Source organism: Macrotis lagotis, chromosome 1, assembly GCF_037893015.1.
Source record: "Macrotis lagotis isolate mMagLag1 chromosome 1, bilby.v1.9.chrom.fasta, whole genome shotgun sequence".
NCBI lineage: Eukaryota > Metazoa > Chordata > Mammalia > Peramelemorphia > Peramelidae > Macrotis > Macrotis lagotis.
This window is the reverse complement of record NC_133658.1, coordinates 654,409,564-654,430,030: the sequence shown is the minus strand read 5'-3', so window position 1 is coordinate 654,430,030 and position 20,467 is coordinate 654,409,564. Positions and strand designations below refer to the sequence as shown.

The 20,467-nt window shown below is 37.3% G+C and overlaps 2 protein-coding genes across 11 annotated transcripts in view; one reads left to right on the top strand and one right to left on the bottom strand.

The window, feature by feature from the left end:
- The window catches only part of COQ10B (coenzyme Q10B), a 22,972-nt gene extending 12,099 nt beyond the window's left edge, over positions 1-10,873 (top strand). For 6 of the 9 annotated variants that reach the window (XM_074215398.1, XM_074215399.1, XM_074215400.1 and 3 more), the window contains 3 exons: positions 1,139-1,331; positions 3,085-3,186; positions 6,487-6,881. In XM_074215398.1, the coding sequence (XP_074071499.1) occupies positions 1,139-1,331; positions 3,085-3,186; positions 6,487-6,654 (463 nt within the window). In that variant the 3' untranslated portion in view covers positions 6,655-6,881. Of the gene's footprint in view, positions 1-1,138; positions 1,332-3,084; positions 3,187-6,486; positions 6,882-7,071; positions 7,720-7,744; positions 7,830-10,597 lie in introns of those variants that run through there. The other 3 variants (XR_012474189.1, XR_012474188.1, XR_012474187.1) reach the window with 3 other exon arrangements.
- On the bottom strand, positions 8,943-20,467 carry HSPD1 (heat shock protein family D (Hsp60) member 1). 2 transcript variants are annotated; one of them, XM_074215397.1, is made up of 12 exons: positions 20,444-20,467; positions 19,074-19,249; positions 16,081-16,333; positions 14,987-15,069; positions 14,441-14,536; positions 13,460-13,553; positions 12,908-13,076; positions 11,730-11,829; positions 11,120-11,365; positions 10,664-10,838; positions 9,743-9,921; positions 8,943-9,621 (listed from the first exon to the last, which is right to left on the bottom strand). In XM_074215397.1, exons 2-12 carry the CDS (start codon positions 19,245-19,247, stop codon positions 9,469-9,471), a joined length of 1,722 nt encoding a protein of 573 aa, XP_074071498.1. In that variant the 5' UTR covers positions 19,248-19,249; positions 20,444-20,467; the 3' UTR covers positions 8,943-9,468. The 2 variants fall into 2 exon arrangements, with proteins under 2 accessions (XP_074071498.1, XP_074071497.1); XM_074215396.1 differs by lacking the exon at positions 20,444-20,467 and adding an exon at positions 20,101-20,207.

The following is a 20,467-nucleotide window of genomic DNA, read 5'->3' as shown; positions in this document are numbered from 1 at the left end:
GCCTGTTGCTTGTTGTCATTAACTAGAAACATCGAATATCCTTTATGTGTGTGGTTATCTAAATTTGCATTGCTTATATATTGTATTTAATCAAGTAATAATAGCAACTGAACATTTACCTTAGTACCATAAGGTTTGTGAAACATGTCCCAGAGATTTTTTCCTTTAGTCTTTATCACAATACAGTGTTACATTGATGCTATTATTTTTCCTAATTTACAGTTGAGAAAATTGAAGTTTTTGAGTTGTGCAGGATCCCACATCTCTCAAGTGTCAGAGACATGATTTGAACACAGGCCTTTGAAGTCCTGCTCTCTATCCATGTGAAGAAAAATATTAGACTATCACTAATTTGTGATAATATTCATTGTCTCTTTCTAAAAGATGAGAATGTTTTTGAAAGTATTAAGTGGTAGATTAAAATAGTGTGTTAATAATGTTTTTGTCTTTCATTTTCAAAGACTACAACATCAGGGAGTGATGCTATGGCAAGTAGGTGAATTGGATTTGAGTGAGGGGGAACTGTGCTAAGTCACCAACCTCACTTTCTCCAGAGCCATCTGGGTCCAGTAGCCAGATATGAATCAGAATGAGGAGATAGCCCTGAATGGGCAGCTAGGTGGCATAGTAGATAGATCCTTGGATTCAGGAGGATGGGAGTTTGAATCTGGACTTAGACACTTGCCATTTACTAGCTGTATCCTTGGGCAAGTCTCTTAACCCTGATAGCCTTGTGTTCAGAACCTGATAGATAATAGGTGAATGGCAAATAAGCAAATTAAGTTTCAACAATTTTTTTAGTTCAATTTTCAGAAACATAAATGTTTTTTATTTATTTTTCCCCGTCTCTTAATCAGTTTTGAGATTGTTCATTCTAGAAATTAACATCTATATCCAAAATTTTGCCCCCATAAATTTTTTTATTTATATTCACTTTAAAATAGGGGTGGCTAGGTGGCACAGTGGATAGAGCACCGGCCCTGGAGTCAGGAGTACCTGGGTTCAAATCCGGTCTCAGACACTTAATCACCTAGCTGTGTGGCCTTGGGCAAGCCACTTAACCCCATTCATTACCTTGCAAAAACTTAAAAAAAAATTAACATAACAGAAATGTATTCATTTTCATACTTTATTTCAGATATTCTATGCAAGAAATGTATGATGTCGTATCTGGCATGGAAGACTACAAGCATTTTGTTCCCTGGTGCAAAAAATCAGATATAATATCAAAGAGATCTGGATACTGCAAAACTCGATTAGAAATTGGGTTTCCTCCTGTGTTGGAGCGATATACATCTATGGTAACCTTGGTGAAACCACACTTGGTCAAGGTAACTTTTTTCCCCTATGTTTTTAGTTTATCCTTAGTGTGGGTCTCTTATCTCTTATTGTTTAGATGTTTCAAAATAACATCCTTAAGGGCAGCTAGGTGGCGTAGTGGATAAAACACCGGCCCTGGAGTCAGCAGTACCTGGGTTCAAATCCGGTCTCAGACACTTAATAATTACCTAGGTGTGTGGCCTTGGGCAAGCCACTTAACCCCATCTGCCTTGCAAAAACCTAAAAAAAAAAAAATTATACAAAATAATGTCCTTAAAATATTTTATCAAAGCTAATAAAGTTGGGGGAGGGGATACCTGTTATTTTAAAATCTAAGGAACCTAATTCTAAGATGTTAGTATACAATTAGAATAGGGAATTCTTTGTTCTGTTGAGGATATGGTCCATAGAGAACAACATTAGTTTAAGTCCAGCAAGTGAAAATAAATTAATTCTTGGACTTTTTACAAAGAAAACATTCCATTTTTGGTTTTGGTTTTGTGTTGTTTTTTTTTTTTTCAAGGTAATGGGATTAAGTGACTGCCCAAGGTCAGCTAGGTGTATTAAGAGTCTGAGGCCAAATTTGAACTCAGGTCCTCCTGACTGCAGGGCCGGTGCTCTATCTGCTGCGCCACCTAGCTGCCCCCAAAATATTCTATTTTTCAGAAGGAAAAAAACCCAGAAATTTATTTAGAATATAAAGTACATCTTATGAAAACTAATAAAGCCAAAGAATAGAAATGTTCTATGTGTGTTTGTGTGTGTGTGTGTGTGTGTGTGTGTGTGTGTGTTCCCCCCCATTTTAATACAGCCTTGCATTTAGCAAGCATTTAAAGGGTACTTTGTTCTTGATGAATACAAAGAAAAAAGACTTAGGTATATATAGAACAGAGAAAAATATTGTCATATTGAATAAGTTATAGCAGTTGTTAATAAATTTGACTGTTAATATGGGATTTTTAAATATTAATTAGACACAGTGCTTTAAATCTTTTTTTTTTTAAGGTTTTTGCTAGGCAATGGGGTTAAGTGGCTTGCCCAAGGCCACACAACTAGGTAATTAGTAAGTGTCTGAGACCGGATTTGAACCCAGGTACTGCTGACTCCAGGGCCGGTGCTTTATCCACTGCATCACCTAGCCACCCCACAGTGCTTTAAATCTTGAGAGAAAAATCTAAATTTTATCCAATTTACTATTAAGTTAATACCTTGGAAGTGATGAAAACAATAAACTTTTAAAAATTATATATGAATAAATTTTTAAAAGTTCCATCATGTCCTTGGGTAGTAATTTTCATTTCATATATATTAGTTCCTAATTATTAACATTTTCTTAAACATAAAATTTTCTTAACATAATTTCTTAACATAAAATTCATATTCATATAAAATATATTTTGGTTTGGAATTTCATTCAAATAAGTTGCCAGATTTTAAACATTGATTTACAGCTTCAAAGGTGTTTAGTTGAGACAGGAAAGCAACAACTCAGGTTAAGAAGTCTCATTCTTTTGACTCTCCATTCTGACATATCTTATCTCTTTAGATGTTTGAAATTGAAGTACTCCCATCAAACCCCTCAGTTTGTTGTGTGAAGAATAGTACAGAATTCTGAACTTCTGCTCTTAAGAACCAGGCATCCAACCTCTGGGCAGTAATTCAGGAAATCAGCCAAACAGGCAGAGGGGGAGAGATGTTTATTTAAAATCATTAAACTAGTACCAAACGGATGCATTTATGTCATGGACTTTTATATCATTCTAGGCGTCCTGCACAGATGGGAAACTTTTTAATCATTTAGAAACAGTTTGGCGTTTCAGCCCTGGCCTTCCTGGATATCCAAGGACCTGTACGGTGGATTTTTCTGTATGTATATAATAAAGTACTTGAATTATTCAAAGTCAGTTATGTGAAGTAAACAGAGAACGGGACTGATTGGCTATCTTGAATGTATTTGTGTTATGATGTGAGCTTCTTAAGAATTGTCAAACCTTATTTTTGGACAAAGGATACTACCAGAAGGAACCTAGAAAGCTTTGCTATGAATTATGAAGTCCAGAACAAAAAAAATGAAGAACTTGATCATCTGTTTTGATTTGTTTGGAATCTTGAGGGAAGTAGGAGGAGAAAACTGTCTATGTATCTACATAGATGGCATTGACACTCCCAGAGGGCTAGTACTCAATAGGAGGAAGAGTGCCAGAATAAAATGTATCAATATGAGATCATGTACAATTGCAAAAAAATTTAAAATAACCTACAGAGGCAAAAGTTAACATGTTCAATTAAAGATCTTTAATTAGGAAGGCAGAATTTATCTCAAGAATATCGTGAAACTCATGACTGGAATTTTGCACAGGAAGGGCAAGCTTTATTCAAAAAGACTAGAGAAGGAGTTGGTTGGGGTTAGAATAGCATCAAGTATTAAAAATACATATGTACATTTGTCAACACCAATATATTAGTATTGAAAAGATGGACATTTGCATTTATGGAAAACAATGTACTTTATTGTAATCAGTAAATAAGCACCTGCAATTCACTGAAAGCACTCAACCCATTTAGCCTTTTCCTGTTCAACTCTGAGACCAACTCATTTTTATTTGTACTGTTCCAAAAATAATAGGGTGTCCATCCACATACATTTTAAGATCTGAGCGGTGGATTTTTTTCATCCACATGGTCTTTTCTATGAGGATAACAAAACAGAAGGAGAATTTTGATGATAAATGAAATGGATGAATAAACACTTATTAATTATGTAATATTTTATGTCAAGCACTGTGTTATCCAGAAGCTGATTTAGATCAACAAGAAATAACAAAAGTAGAAAGCATAATAACTACAGGGGCCATTTTCCACAGACTTAGAGTGAAGTAGTCAAAAGTTTTAATTCATACTATACTTTTGAGAGAACAAGTTTCAGAAGTTTCAGAGAAAAAATAGGGAGCATTCAATGATGTTATATTTTGTGGGGCAAATTAGCCCAAGAGGAAGGGGAAGCTCTTGAGAATGAAATTTTAAAGGCACAAGCAAGAATAATTCTATTGAGAATGAAAAAGTAGAACCATCCAAGGAGACAATGCTGACTCATGACATACTCACCAGTAAACTAAGATTTTAAAGCTCTTTCATCTATCATAAGAAATCACAAATAAGTAAGAGGTGGTACAGTGGATATAGCAGGCGGAATTAGGAAGACTCATCTTCATCCAAGTTTAAATCTGGCCTCAGACATTACTACCTGTGTGATCTTATCCCTGTTGGCCTCAGTTTCCTTATCTGTAAAATGAGTTGGGAAAGGAAATGGCAAACCACTCCAGTATTTTTGTCATGTCCCGTCCAAATGGAGTCATGAAGAAGAATAAGGCACAACTGAAACAACTGAACAACAAGAATTTTGTCAGGAACACTAAACTCAGAATGAACTAAGCTTGATGATAAGTAATACCAAGGACAAATGTTAAAACAGCATAGTTTTTGGTTTCAAAAACTCCGTGGCCACAAGAAGAGGATCACTGAATAAATCATTTTGGTCAGAGTGGATAGATTGATGATTACTACTGCAAGTAAAAGCAGATAAAGCAGAACTGCTTAACAGTTATTTTGCATTTGTCTTTTTTCCTAAGGATAGTGATTGAAGCCAATAGAAACCTAGTCCATGTGAGGAGATAATGAGGTGGCATCTGGTTGACCTCAGGTCACCAAGCCTGACCTACAGCTGGCAGGTATTACTAAGTAGTTCCCAGTGATATTTGAAACATCTTAGAAAATGAAAAAAAGGTGTTCTAGGACCAGAGAAGAGCATGTATCTTCACTTTCAAAAATGGGAAGACTTGCATTCCTGGTAAAAATTTTGGAACATGTTAATAAATGGGATAAGGGTTTGGTATGTGAATGCTTAAAAATGAAAGTGGTCATTTCCATGAGACACTATGCTTTCATCAAGAACTGAGTCAGATTAACCTAATTTCTGTTTTTTGACAAAGTTACTGAAAATAATTGAGATTTATAGCCCAGAAAAATAGTTGTGTATACTTTGATTTCAGCAAAGCATTTGATCTTTCATGCTATGTTTGTGGATGAGATGAATTGGTGTGGGCTTTCATGATCTCTCAGCCCTCCATTCCCTTCTTTCATTTGAAGAAAAGCCTGACAAGAGGGAACAGTTGAGTTTGGAATTTTACATGGTATAATGTAACCTTAAGCAAAGTTTTCTCTATCTTCTCCATGATTTCTGTCTTGTAATTAGGTGAACTTGTCTTCATGTGACAAAATTCAGCCTAACCTAAACTAGCAGCAGCAGTCCTGTGGTACTATTTAGTAACTGCAGATGGAGAATTTTCTGCAGTAAACATTCTTCCTTGGGATGGGAAGTTGGCTAAGAATCTGACCCCAACACCCATGACCAATTCCTACATGTAACTAGAGATTTTTCCATAAGATAATTATTCTGAAACTTCTGATTACACTTCTCTTACACATCCCTTTGAGTTACAGGGCTGTTGTTCTACTTTGGATCCTTTTAGTGGTTTTCCTGCCTTTTGTGTCCCCTCTGTTCAGTCTTATCCTTACTATATAGCTGTCAAAAGTGATGCTTTTCTTTCACCCTCCTGCCACAAAAAAATCTTGACCATGGCTTTTGATCCATAGATTCAACATAAACTCTTGGTGGGTATTTAAAGGTTTCCATATTTTGACTTTAACCTAGTCTTTTCACATTTGTTACCTGTTATTCACATTCATGCCTCAACAGTCCAGCCAAAATGACATACTAATCCTCAGACATGAAATTCCATTTCTTCTCTTTTTACCTTTGCACACCTTGTGCCTTAGAATTCATTTCTTGCTCTTTCGGTCCTTAGAATTCTCAGCTTCCTTCAAACTCTGTTCAAGTACACTTTTACATGAGATCTTTTCTTAACCTCTTCCCTAGAGGCTGGCCCTATCTTCAACCCAAATCTATCCTATGTTTATAGATATTGTGGCTATATACTCACATGAACGTGTTGCTTTCTTTAATAATGTGGGTTTCTGGAGGAAGATCAGAGGCTTTAATATTTGTTTTTAAATATAGTCTAGCAGTGTCTGTCACTTAGTAGGCTCTAAAGTGCTTCCAGTTTTCTATATGTACTTAAATTTCACTGAAAACTTTTTTTCCCACAGATTTCTTTTGAGTTTCGTTCACTTCTACACTCTCAGCTTGCCACGCTATTTTTTGATGAAGTTGTGAAACAGATGGTAGCTGCTTTTGAAAGAAGAGCATCCAAACTATATGGACCAGAAACTAGTATACCTCGAGAATTGATGCTTCACGAAGTTCATCACTCATAAATGAAAAAAGAACTGATGCTATCTGCTTATAATTATGATTTTAATCTAGTTCGCTTTTAAATGTGTTTTCATCATTGTACTTTCAAAAGACATGAAGCAGTTGTTAAACCTAGCATAGAATGTAAAAATAACTTTGAAAATATGCACAAATATGCAGTCAGATGTACATAGATTTGCTTCAATCAAGTGCAATTCAAGGTAATTTATACACATTAGCATGTTCAATACTTAAAATAATGAAATGTAGTTATTACTAGAATACTGATATCACTTTTCCTAGCGCCTCAAATTTGTAAATCAAAACAGTAATACTAATTACAACTTTATCTGAAATATCTATATTGTTTTGTGTAATATAGTCACAATATATCAAGTTTAAGTTATTAAATCCAAAATATTTGTAACTTATTGTTATAGGGTCTACTTTGATGGCCCGGGAGGTGCATCATTTAGATAAAAACTTTGTGACCTAAAAATATTGCTTATGAGGGTAAGCAGCATACTCTTATGTATATTCATAGTGATTTTATCAGCCTGATTTTTACTTTTTATTTTGGTCAGTGGTCCAGAGCTTTAAACTACTTTCCTAGTAGTTTGTTCTCCTTCCAGGTACTTGGCTGCTCTTTCAGTGCTGTGAATCGAGTGCCAAATTGCATATATTGCAGTTGACAATAGATTCAGATTGTTTGGTTGACATCTCTGGCAGTATGCATCCCCTTTTTATTTATAGTGTGCATTCACTTTCAATAATGTATTTTAAACTTTAACTGATATTTTTTTAAAACAAATCAATGTAAGCACTGAGGTGGTAACTTAATAAAGTTAAAGCAATTTGTTTACTTTTTGTATGGTTGTCATTAAAATTATTTTTATAAATGCATATTTATAATTCAAGAACAAACTACTTATTTTTGATGACTTAGGACTTATTAAGGTACCCCCCCAATATCTACCAATTCTCATCATTTCACAATCCCTCTATATCAGGTTCTAGGCTACATGGGCTTAGTGATAGCTCAATGCTGTTTTAGAATGTAATCGTACCATTAACCTTTTCAAACTTTTTAACTATCACTTTGGCAATATTTAGGTTAAACCAGCACTGAATCTTTGACTTCCAACAAACTGACCCAACACCTTCATTTGTTTAGGTTGATACCACCCCCAATTTACAGGTGAGTTAATGTGGCTGAACTTCAGTAATTTGCCAAGGCTAAAGTTTTATAAGGCAACTAGATACTATAGAAAAGAACACTGGGCCTAAAGTCACAAAATTCAAATACCACCTCAGTAATTTCCCAGCCATGTAAGCCTGGGCAAATTGCTTGTTTCCTTGTCAATTGAATAGGGATAAAAAGACTTACAGCCCTGTTTTGAGTTTGAAATGAGTTGGCAACATTTGCAAATGAACTCATGCTGTAGTAATAGGTATAGTAATGCTGTTTCATGAGATGATCTGACTTCTGCCATGGTTTAAAGCAGGGCTGTCTAAAATGTGGTTCCCTGTTTCAGTAAATGAAGCCGAGATCTCACTAAAATGGCAAATCAAAATATACTATTGCTTCAGTAGAAACTTTGAAGATTGGACAGTCCTAGTTTAAAGCATAAGTTTCATCTTATAGGAAAGAAAGTACTGCAGTCATATTTTAGATGGAGATCTTATTCCCTTCTCATTAAAAAAGAGGGGGGGGCAGCTAGTTGTGATAGTAAATAGCGCACTAGCCCTGGAGTCAGGACCCTAGTTCAAATTTAGTCTGACAAAAGGTCACTCGTGTGACCTTGGGTAAGTTGCTTAACCGCACTGCCAGGCAAAAAAAATTGGTAGTGGTAGTGGTAAGGGTTTAGGCAACAGCCCTCACTTTAAAAAAAAGTCCAAATCATGGAAACGAACTGCTCAAGGACAGAAGCATGGGTCTCACCAGGCCCTTCTAACTACCAGTACAATTTCATAATAAGTCTACAATAACATATATGCAAGAAGGGCAAGAGTCTGGGAAGAATCGAGCAGAATTGGATATTAATGACAATATTGTATTAAGACTATATATATTGAGCCACACTGTAGAGAATTTTGAACCTGGTATTCATGCCTCATAATGAACTATTCCCTAGTAATCAAAGGACTTGATGACCCAAGTAGAAAAATCATTGAGACCCCACCCCGTTCCGGCTCCAAATCCAGGGCTTGTTCTGCTGTACAATATTGTTCCCCAGTCTATAGTAGTATTATGAAATTTCACCTTTATAACTCTGCATTTGTATTTGGTATTGTTCAGATGAAACCAACATCTGGTCAATGGGTTTTTATTTTCTTAAGATTTTAGTTGCATCAGTACACAGAAGATAATACAATTATTAACTTTAAACAATTTTATTACACAAAGGTCATCACATAATTGGATATTTCTCTACTTTGTACACAATTTTAATTAGTCTTCATCTGCACAGAAAGGCTGCTTCTGAACTTTCCTTCTGGTGATGGCAACACTAAAATTCTGATTTAACAGAATAATAGTAAAAATGCCTCAGCTGGTTTAAGTTGAAAAGCAGAACATCAGTACATGGATCTTGCACCCAGTATTAGGAATGTACAAATGTCTTTATTCAAAAAATACAAAATAAATTATCTGTAGGCATGGATAATGACAGCAGTAAACCATTACATATTTTGTCAACTGAAACCAGTAACTGATGGTTATTGTATCAGCCTTTTAATTCAGTCCTCTCTCCAACTGACTTCTCTGAAGTTAGCGAAGAACACTGCCTTGAGTCTTGCTTGCATCACAGATCATAATAAGAGCATTATTCTAGAAATTAGAACATGCCACCTCCCATACCTCCACCCATGCCACCCATTCCTCCCATTGCAGGTTCTTTCTCTTCTTTAGGAATTTCAGTAACAACAACTTCTGCTGTAGTTAACAGAGAAGCTACACCAGCAGCATCCAACAAAGCAGTTCTTACAACCTAGGGAAGAAAATTAAAAATGATAATTTTATATTACTAAACATCCCAAACATCAACATAAAAATTTTCTATACAACTTCAAATTTAAATCTTGAATAATAATGAAATTAAAATTGTTTACCTTAGTTGGGTCAATTATTCCTTTTTCAACCATATTCACAAAATCTCCAAGCATGGCATCATAACCTATCTCTGAGGAGTTTTGTAAAATTTTCTCTACTATCAATGAGCCTTCAACACCCGCATTCTTAGCAATGGTCACCGCAGGGATTTTCAATGTCTTCTTAATTATTTCTATCCCTATATCAGGACAATTTAGAAAGTTTAATTCCTAAGAGCAAATATCATTAACAGCCAACATAAAATACCTTACAAACCTTAAGTGTTATAAGTATATTATTTCATCTTTTTATTTCCAACCATCTTGAAAGGTAGGTGCTATTTTAATAATCATTTTATAGATGAGGAAACTCAGCCCGAGATTAAGTTTCTTGCCTGGTTCAAAAAGTTATCGTCTGAGGCAACTCAAAAGCAGTTATCAGAGACAACAAAGTGCAATATACAATTAGGTCACACCCCCTTGAATATCAAACTAGTCATACTTCCTTTTTTGGGACTGGCAGACCAGGAGAGTGCCAGTAAAAAATATATCTAAATTTCAATAAAGCACCTGAAAGTCATCTGCTATCTTTGTAGAAACTAGATGAAAAGTACAGTAAGGGATATTCTTGAAGGACCACCATTACAAAATAGACATCAAGTTCCACTACTAGTAAGATTGATGGTCAGCTTGAAGTCAAAAATTTTACTAACATGGGGTGGAATATTAATTAAATTTGTAAATGACCCAAGTTGGGAGAGAGGCTTACTAACATGCTAGATAAATAGGATGCAGCAAGACTTTAAGAACTGTAATCATGCAACGAATATTAGTCGAACCTAATTACATCTTGACTTTCTTGCCTTCTATCAACAGGAATAGTATTATTCTCAATAAATACAGATAAGAGCAGTTGAAGTACAAATTTACAAAGATAATTACCAATTTTTTGATCTTCATTACTTGGAGTTAATGCTTCTAAGGCAGGAATGCAGCGAAGCAATGCACAGCCACCTCCCAGAACTATGCCTTCTTCAACAGCAGCACGTGTAGCATTTAGTGCATCAGTAACCCGATCCTTCTTTTCATTTACTTCTACATCACTTGTTCCACCAACCTAAATGTACAAGAAAACTGTTAAATGTTCATATTAAAAATAAACATTTATCAAATCAACTTCTTATATTTCTAATAAGATACTCCACTATTCAAATATTGATCAAATGGTACTGACTGTTCTATTCTGCTTTTAACCAATTTTCCCATTTAGATTTTTTCCTATGTAAAAATTTGGGAATCATAACTTAGCCCAACAATCAAAGGAGCAACTTGCAATCAGAATGCAAACTGTCTATAAACTACTTTTATGGTTGAATTAGATCATCACATATGTCTTACCTTTATTACAGCTACTCCATCAGAAAGTTTGGCCAAACGTTCATTTAACTTTTCTTTTTCATAGTCACTAGAAGTAATATCTAATTGTTCAATGATTTCCTGAACACGTTTTTCAACTTGGGATTTTTCACCCTTTCCTTTCAAAAGCATTGCATCATCTTTTGTCACAATAACCTCTCCAACTTTTCCAAAGTCATGAGGTTGAATATCTTCCAGATTCAGAGACAATCCTTCTTCTCCAAACACCTATAAAAAGCCATGAAATTATTACCTAATAATTTTATTAAGTAGAACTTTTCAGCACCACATCAAGCTCATTTGGAATACATCAATTTATTTAATCTACAAATAAACCTAAACCCAGTGATATTCCAAGTGCAGATTAAAAAAGATTTAAAAGTTACTACATGGTCACCATAAAAGACTGTTTTGAGCTTTATCAAATTCAGATCTTCAAACCCCAAATCCAATTAAACACCATTATATACAAACACCACTAGTTGCTCTACTATATCACACTGTACCTCTTTAAAAACTTATCAGATTAAATATGGACTTTTGTGGATGTCACTGTCCCTACTCTTTATTGATAATAAGCTATTTTACTTACTGTACCACCAGTAGCAATAGCCATATCCTTAAGCTGGTTCTTCCTGTTGTCACCAAAACCTGGAGCTTTTACAGCAACAACCTGTAGCCCAACTTTTAGCCTAGGAACACAAAAATGTTAAGTCTATTTTAGGATTATCAGTAAAGAAAGTTTGCAGTTTTCAGACCTGGCTTTATTGTCTTTTTGCCCTACTCAAAGATGGTGCCTCGACACAAAGGTACTGAAAATTTGCTCAAATTCTAGTTCAGAATGCTATGCGCTTCCCATGCTAATATAATGCAGAATGAAAACTTGATTGTTTTTTGTCTAGATCTGATTTCATAACATTAGTGAACTATCAAGTTACCTTATTTCCTTTTTAAAAGAGCTGCCCAAGGCGCATATATATATATATATATATATATATATATATATATATATATATATATATATATATATATATAGATGGTATTCGTTTTCTTTTAGGTTTCTGCAAGGCAAATGAGGCCACACAGCTAAGTAATTATTAAGTGTCTGAGACTGGATTTGAACCCAGCTACTCCAGACTCCAAGGCATTCTCTCTGCCCATTATACTATGATTTTGTCAAATCAAAACTCAGAACACTATATTATATAGTAAGCAGTTAGTAGTTTCACAAAATCTGATTTCTTGAACATGCCCTTTAACCCCAGTATTAGCTTATTTTTCAAATGTTCTTAAAATTTTAAAGCAGCTAAGCATATTTTATTAATCATTAAATCGGTTTCCTTGAAATTTAATGGGGAACATTTGGCAAGATAAATGCAAAGCCTTAACTTGAAGCATATCAACCAAATGAACATCTAGTTAGGTACCAAACGATAAACTCGGACTTTCTTACAGTTAAAAAGTTAACACTATTTCTATACCTATGCATTTTCTATATCTATGTGTTTTTCACTGTGTTACCATTAGAAAAAAGGAATGAAAATTTACAACAGATCTTTCAAGAATTTAAGTAGACCAAATATCCAGCAATACTGAGCCTTCAAAAATATCCATGCCTGGGCAGCTAGAGCACCAGCCCTGGAGTAATCAGGAGAACCTGAATTCAAATCTGGTCTCAGATACTTAATTACCTAGCTGTATGACATTGGACAAGGCGATTAACCCCACTGCCTTGCAAAAAAATAAAAAAATAAATCCATGCCTCATTACCTGTTCAAAACCAATGTACTTAGTGCTTCTCCATCAACATCTTCAGCAATTATGACTAAAGGCTTCCGATGGGCATTTGCAATTTCAAGTGCAGGTACAATAGACTGTACACTAGAGATCTTTTTCTCACTTAAGAGAACATAGGCATCCTGAAATTCACATTTCTGACCTGTATAATACAAGACAAAAAAATTTTAAACTAAATTAAGGAATTTTATTACTCATCCAAAGTGAATCCTATTAATCCCTATAAATGATTTATAATAAGTTAGTTTATGAGTTAACTTGGGCAAATGTCCCTTGAAATATTACTAAATCTGATTTAGTCCACTTATAAAAACCACTCTCTCCAACCTTTTCCCTTAATCCAACTCACTTTTCCCCTAAATAATACCTTAGCTTGCTGTTATCTAATGACCAGAATTTTCTCCTCATATTTCACAAAACAAAAACACTCCTCCAGAAATGTCACAGCCAATGTTCAACATATGGCACTGTTCAAATTATACAACCATACATGTCTTTAAATGCCAGTGGTAACATGTTATTTACCTTTAGCCGTATTAATAAAATATGGAGAAATATAGCCTCTGTCAAACTTCATGCCTTCAATAATTTCCAATTCATCATTCAATGTTTTTCCATCCTAAATATATGAAAAATATAAACCATGAATAAAGAGGAAAACAAATATACAAGGATCTAGGGAGTAAATATTGGGGGGAGAAATCTAAACAATATGCAATTAAATATTAGCCCACTGGGTCAATATATACAACAGGCAGATTAATACATACATTTCATAATATATAAACCCTTCCTAATTTAGTTATACCCTTTGATTCAGGGATTCTAATTTATAACTTAAGAACATTCTGTAAAGATGAGATACAACGAAATAAAAAATATTCCTATGAAGCATTTTGAGATAAAATGGACTTTGATACAATATAACTTCACCACAAGAATATGAATATATGAACACAAAGGCAGAATTCAGAAGCTAATTCAGGAAAAAAGTGTTGTTTCTAATTATCACACATTAATTATCCACTGGCCATTATCAAAGCATTAATAAAGTAGTTCTTTTAATGAGTAACTAGAACAGAATTCATAATTTTAATACTCAAAGGAATATCAAGATGAGAAAAAAAAGGTACAAGTTTTTCCTCTAACCAACAGATCATCAGTGTTTAAGGGACGGATGTTAATGAGATCAAAGTCACAGCCTGAACAATTCTGTTAGCTTTGTATGCCAGTGGTCACAAAGGAGACAAAATAGCCATCACCATTACTTCAAACACTCAAAAATATAGTCACTCAGAAGAGTTAAGATTAAAAATTGGCATGCAGTTGGCTAACATTATTACTAATATTATTGTACAATAAAGACTATTTTCCAATTAAGTTTGTTTTAACAGCATTAGGCTGTCAAATAACAAGCATGTTATTAAGTATGTTAGGGTTACTACTGAATCAAAGAGTAATTATATGAAGGGTTGAGAATTTCATTTTCGATTCAACACAACTTGCCTTTACTGTGATGACACCCTTTCGTCCAACCTTTTTCATTGCATCAGATATTATGTTGCCAATTTCTCTGTCTCCATTTGCAGAAATTGTAGCAACCTAAAATGATTTCCAAATGTAAAGTCCACAAATGTCTCATTTCAGCCCTAGCAGCATTAATCCCAACACCACCCCCACCATTAAAATACAAAAACCAATAGAAAAATCACAATAGTCAATCACTAAGGTAAAGATAATCTAGAGACCTGTTCCCTAAACACAACCCTATAGGAACAATGTTTTTTTCATTTAAGATTAAATTTTTCCCCTGCCATTCTGAGGTTACTTCAGTCAGAATAACCCCAAGTACCAAAATCAACCTGTGATTAAATGTGACTATCAGATTAATCCAAAACGAAAATACACCAAAACATGAAAACAATGAAACTTGAAAGTATAATTTACAATGAATTCACAAAGTAAATTGATAGCAACTTATTATTTTTGCTTTTACTTTTAGGTAGATTGCAGTCGTGATGACCAGGTAGTCAGTTTACTAAGAATGCCTACCTGAGCAATTTCTTCAGGAGTTGTGACAGGTTTTGACTGTTTCTTAAGCTCAGCAATGACAGCATCAACAGCCAGCATCACGCCTGAATCCAGAGTAATAATTTGTTATTTATAATATTTATTTTGAATCAACAACTAGTTTTATTATGCCAGTAAGAGATTATGCTGGTATGTCTTGGGGCAGCTAGATGGTACAGGTACACTCGATACTAGCTATGTGACCTTGGGCAAGTCAATACTCACTGACCACAAAAAACAAAAGAGGACACCTAGGTGGCACAGTGGATAGAGAACTGGCCCTGGAGTCAGGAGTACCTTGAGTTCAAATCCAGCCTCAGACACTTACTAATTACCTAGCTGTGTGGCCTTGGGGAAGCCACTTAACCCCATTGCCTTACAAAAACTAAAAAAAAAGTTATGATTTTAAGTAGTCTACATAACCAATCTTGAAGGTAGCATCAAGGGAACTTTCAATAGTATCTAATATAATGGACTCAATGGATAAATATATGAACAAAGAATTCTCAAAATAATTCCCAACCTTCAACATTATAAAGGTTATAAATCCAATTATGAAATGAAAATAGAAGTCAGAAACTTCACCTTATAATCAACACTAAAAAGATAAGAACAGTCATAATGGTGAAGGGATTATGGACAAGATATACCAATATAATTTTGCTGGCAATGTGAACTTATCTAAGCATTTCCATTTATACAAATTAAAATATTTATACCCTTTAATCCAGAGATCCCAGGATTTAAGTTAGGCATATGCTCAAAGTGTTCAGTCATAAAAAGGTCACATATAAAGTAACCTGTACACAAAAAAGACTTTCTACAAAGACTGATAAAATTCATAAACCACACTGACCAATTATCACCAATACTGGCACATCTGCCTTCATTTTAAAGTTCATTTTCCTACTTATTACAAAAACTGTCATTTCAAAAGTAAAGAATTATATTTTATTACTTTAGCCCTGATGCAACAGTTTTCAAAATAAAATGCAAATGAAATAAAAAAGAACACACTTTCAAGCAAATTAGCCTAAACAGACAGATGTTATTGCAATGATTATATAAAGTCTTACCTCTCCTGATCTCCACTGGATTTGCTCCTTTGCTAATCTTCTCAAAACCTTCCTTAGCAATGGATCTTGCAAGAACTGTGGCAGTGGTAGTACCATCCCCAGCCTCTTCATTGGTGTTGTTGGCAACATCCTGAACTAGTCTGGCACCAATATTTTTATATTTATCCTTCAAGTCAATCGATTTTGCAACAGTCACACCGTCTTTTGTTACCTTGGGACTTCCCCAACTCTGTTCAATGATCACAGTTCTGCCCTGCAACACAAGAATATTTAAGGGGATAGTCATATGCCTTTTTTTCCAAAGCTAGGTCCAAACCTAAGTATCAATAGCTATATTAGGTAAAATATGGTTGGCAATATCAAAGGAAAGGGAAATAAAAGTATAGTCACTTAGAAACTCGTGCCTAGGTGGCGCAGTGGATATAGCACTGGCCCTGGAGCCAGGGTACTTGAGTTCAAATCTGGCCTCACACACTTAATGATTACCTAGCTGTGTGGCCTTGTGCAAGCCACTTAACCCCATTGCCTTGCAAAAAAATAAAATAAAATAAACTAAACTCTTTATCCCATATATTGCATACACCATTAGAAAGTCTATCACCATGCTGCCTCACAAATAATTCAATCCCAAATCATGGTTCCAATCCTAAATCATGGTTCCCAAAGAAACTGATCTTCCCTCTTGTAGCTCTACAAGGCACAAATCTTGGACAGTACCAAGCATAAATGTAATTATTATTAAATGTCTACCCAAATCATTCATATTTTATCCCTTTGAAATGTAAATAGGTCATCAGTTTTTTTAACTTAAATTAAGGCAATGAAATTAATTGACTTACCCAAGGTCACACTGCTAGGAGCAGTGTGTGAGACCGACTCAGGTCCTCCTGACTCCAGAGCCAGTACTCTGCCACCTAGCTGCCACATATCAGTCTCAAGAACCTAAAAAAAATCCCTACTTTCAAGCTTCTTCTCTTTAAAACTGGGCCAAGTGGAAAATGCTCAGGATTTATCTGAGAATGAGTACAAATCCTAGCTCTTTGGAACTCAGTTTCTCAAAGTAAAGATTGACAAATTGCTTTGGGGGGGGGGGGGGGAGAAGATTGGGGAAAAAACTGCAAAACTCAAAATAAATAAAGTAAAATAAATAAATAAAGTAACTCAAGTTTATCATATAAAGAAAAAGTGAAATAGATGGCCTCAAAGGTTCCTTCCAGCTCTTAAATCTATGATCCCTAGAGGACAGCTAGGTGGTGCAGTGGATAGAGCACCGGGCCTTGGAGTCAGGACCTCGGACACTTAATAATTTACCTAGCTGTGTGACCTTGGGCAAGCCACTTAACCCCACTGCCTTGAAAAAAATCTAAAAAAAAATAAATCTATGATCCCAAGTCATCCATCTAGTTCAACACTCACATTTTAAAAGGTGAGGAAATTCAGGGTCAGAAATAGCATGAAATTGCCAGAAATTCAACTTCTGTGGTTTTGAGTGTAAAAGAACATTAATACATAGCTAATACATGGTTCAGAGAAGTAAAACTCTCCTGAACTGAACCAAAGTAAGAAACAGGGATATCTTGACTTGGCCATGTATGGCTTATATCAGCATTGTTAAATAAAAAGGAGTAACTAGTATATTTAGAAAACTACAAATGGGGGGGGCAGCTAGGTGGCAAAGTGGATAAAGCACCAGCCCTGGAGTCAAGGGGTACCTGGGTTCAAATCCAATCTCAAAACACTTAATTACCTAGCTGTGTGGTCTTGGGCAAGCCACTTAACCCCATTTGCCTTACAAAAACCTAAAAAAAAAAAAAAAAAAAAAAACCAAAAAAACCCCCACCCAACTACAAATGGAACATTATCTTCCTTGGATTTTTATTTATTTTTGTTAAGTGTTTTCCAATTACTTTTTAATGTTGTTTGAGCCAAACTGGAGTTTGCAGGCTCCATTTAGCTCCTCTGGCCCACGTGGAAGTCATTTCACTTTCTAGGTTTCAGTTTCTTCACCTGTTAAACAACGGGGTTGGACCAGTTGACTTTTAAGGTCTGTTTCAGCTACCTTAATATTGTAGATTACCCATGCCTAAGAAAGCATTGATCTTTTGTGATCTGTTTAATGCAGAGAAGTCATAAGAGTACATTCTTTATTGCATTTAATACCAGTATTGATCAAATTTTAGTTACCTGTACCTCTTCCACAAATAGAAGTCAAGAGCTTTTGTATGGTAGAAATACACTGAAGGAAATCATTTGCAAAACAAGTGAAAATGCTAAGTCATGCCTTTCTTCTCCATGAGCAGAAATTAAATTATATGAACCTCTAGGCACTAAACACTAAATTTATTCCTAGATTTTTGGTTGGTCATATTAAGCAAGTCTCCCTGAGATAACAATTCTACCCACTTGAGCAAACTACCTATGATTACAAATTTTAAAAACTGATTTTCAGCAATTAAACTAAAAATGATTTCCCTAAGTATTTTTGCCTACAACTATGACACCAGTCCTTCCACTCATTTAGCTTCCCATCTCCTAAAACCAGCATACCACATATTCAAGTTATATCAATGTTATCGAAAGACTAAAGAAATAAAAATCAAGTTTTCCTCAAATGATAGAAAACATGATATAAATGACATAAAACAAATGTTTTATATTTTGTCCTCTTTCCCTCCCTAACCCTAAGAGTTCAGGCTATTAAAATTTGAACCAAAGTTTAAACAATAGCAAGCAAACCAGATTACTTTTTCCTGGAGTTATAACCTGCCTCTGGCATTACATGGAAAAACTGAAAAATCATGAGGAAGCCACATAATTGAATCTGGCTGAGATAGTTTGAGGCCTTACCAGATTTAACTCAATAAAAAAAGAGCTACCTTAAAATTTCCATTTAATGTAAAACCATACTCTTAGCTTCCTTGATAACATATAGCATAAGATACATTTTTACTCAATCCAAAATGGTTTTGGCGGGGTGGAAGGGATACTGATACCTTTGGGCCCATAGTTACGGCAACAGCATCAGCTAAAAGATCAACACCTTGAAGCATTAAGGCTCGGGCATCTGCTCCAAATTTGACGTCTTTAGCATAAGCACGGGTCAGGTGTGGGGCCAGTGCCCTAGACACTGGCCTCATCTGGCGAAGGGCTGTGGACAACCGGAGCATTTCTGAAAAAAAAGCAAGCATTGGATCAGTTCGAATGCTCTAGATTCCCTGTGGCTCGATCGTGCCACCTGTTGAACAGATTCCGAAGCGGTAGGCCCCCGGCATCTGAAAGCATTTCCCTGTTGCTGCCCCCGCGAGGCCCCGGGCGGCCCCTAAGGCCAGGCGCAAACCGGGGTGCGCCAGGCCCGGCCCGGCCCGCTGCTCCCCCGGGCTGGGCCTCCGGTACAAACCGGGGTTACCCATTCATCCCTGCGCTGGTTGAGGTGAATGAGCAGGAGCACAGAACGCAAGGGGCCTCCGGGGCGCGCGGGAGCGAGGGAGCTCCTGAGGCGGCACAGGGCACGCGTCCTTGTAGCCAGGGCGCTGCGAGCAGCGGCGGCCGCAGACGCGGCGCGGCCACATGTCCGGCCCGCAGGACGCATGGCGCAAGGTCAAGGGCCGCGGAGGCCCTCCCCTGCAGCGGAGGAGCGCGGCGGGGCTGCAGCCCACGACCACCCCGCTCGCTCCCGGCCCGGACTGCCCGCCAAAGGGGTCCTCCACGGATGGCCCCCCGCCCGTGCCCACCCCCCCCCGGGCCCAGAGCGGCCGGCCCCGTCCTCCCCCGCCGCCCCCGGAAGCAGAGAGGATGCCCCCCGAGCCGGGGCCTGGCCTAGGCCCGGCCGCGGCCCGACTCCTCCGCGCCGGGGGCGCGCGGCCCAGGGGCCGCCGCCGCCATTCCCCGCGCCCGGGGCCGGGCCTTCCCGCCGGCTGCGGCAGCGCCCCCAGCTCGGGGGGGAGGGCGGAGCGCGGGGACACGGCTCGCGGGCGGAGGGACAAAGAGCCGGGCGCGGAGCGCGAGGCGGGCCCCGGGTACCTGCGGGGCAGGCGGACCAGCGCGCGGTGCGGAGCGGCGGCGACGAGTGAGGGACACACGTCCGGGGCGCACACGGCAGACTCGCAGGCCCCGCCCCGCCGCTCCGCATGTGCCCACGGCGCCGCCGCCCCCCGGAGCCCCGCGCTCTGCATGAGCCATACGCGGCCCCCGCCCCTCCCTCCGCTCGCGGCCCCCGCCAGGGCGGGGCTGGAGCGGCGGCCAATGGCTTAGGCTCGTTCCCGGGAGCCCCGTTTTTCCAGAACTTTCTGGAACGCCCCGCTAGAGCCGCGGGTCAAGGGTAAAGTTGCGTCATTTCCTGGGAGCCCGAAGGGATTTATTTTACCCGAGTCCCGCCGCGTAGAAAAGC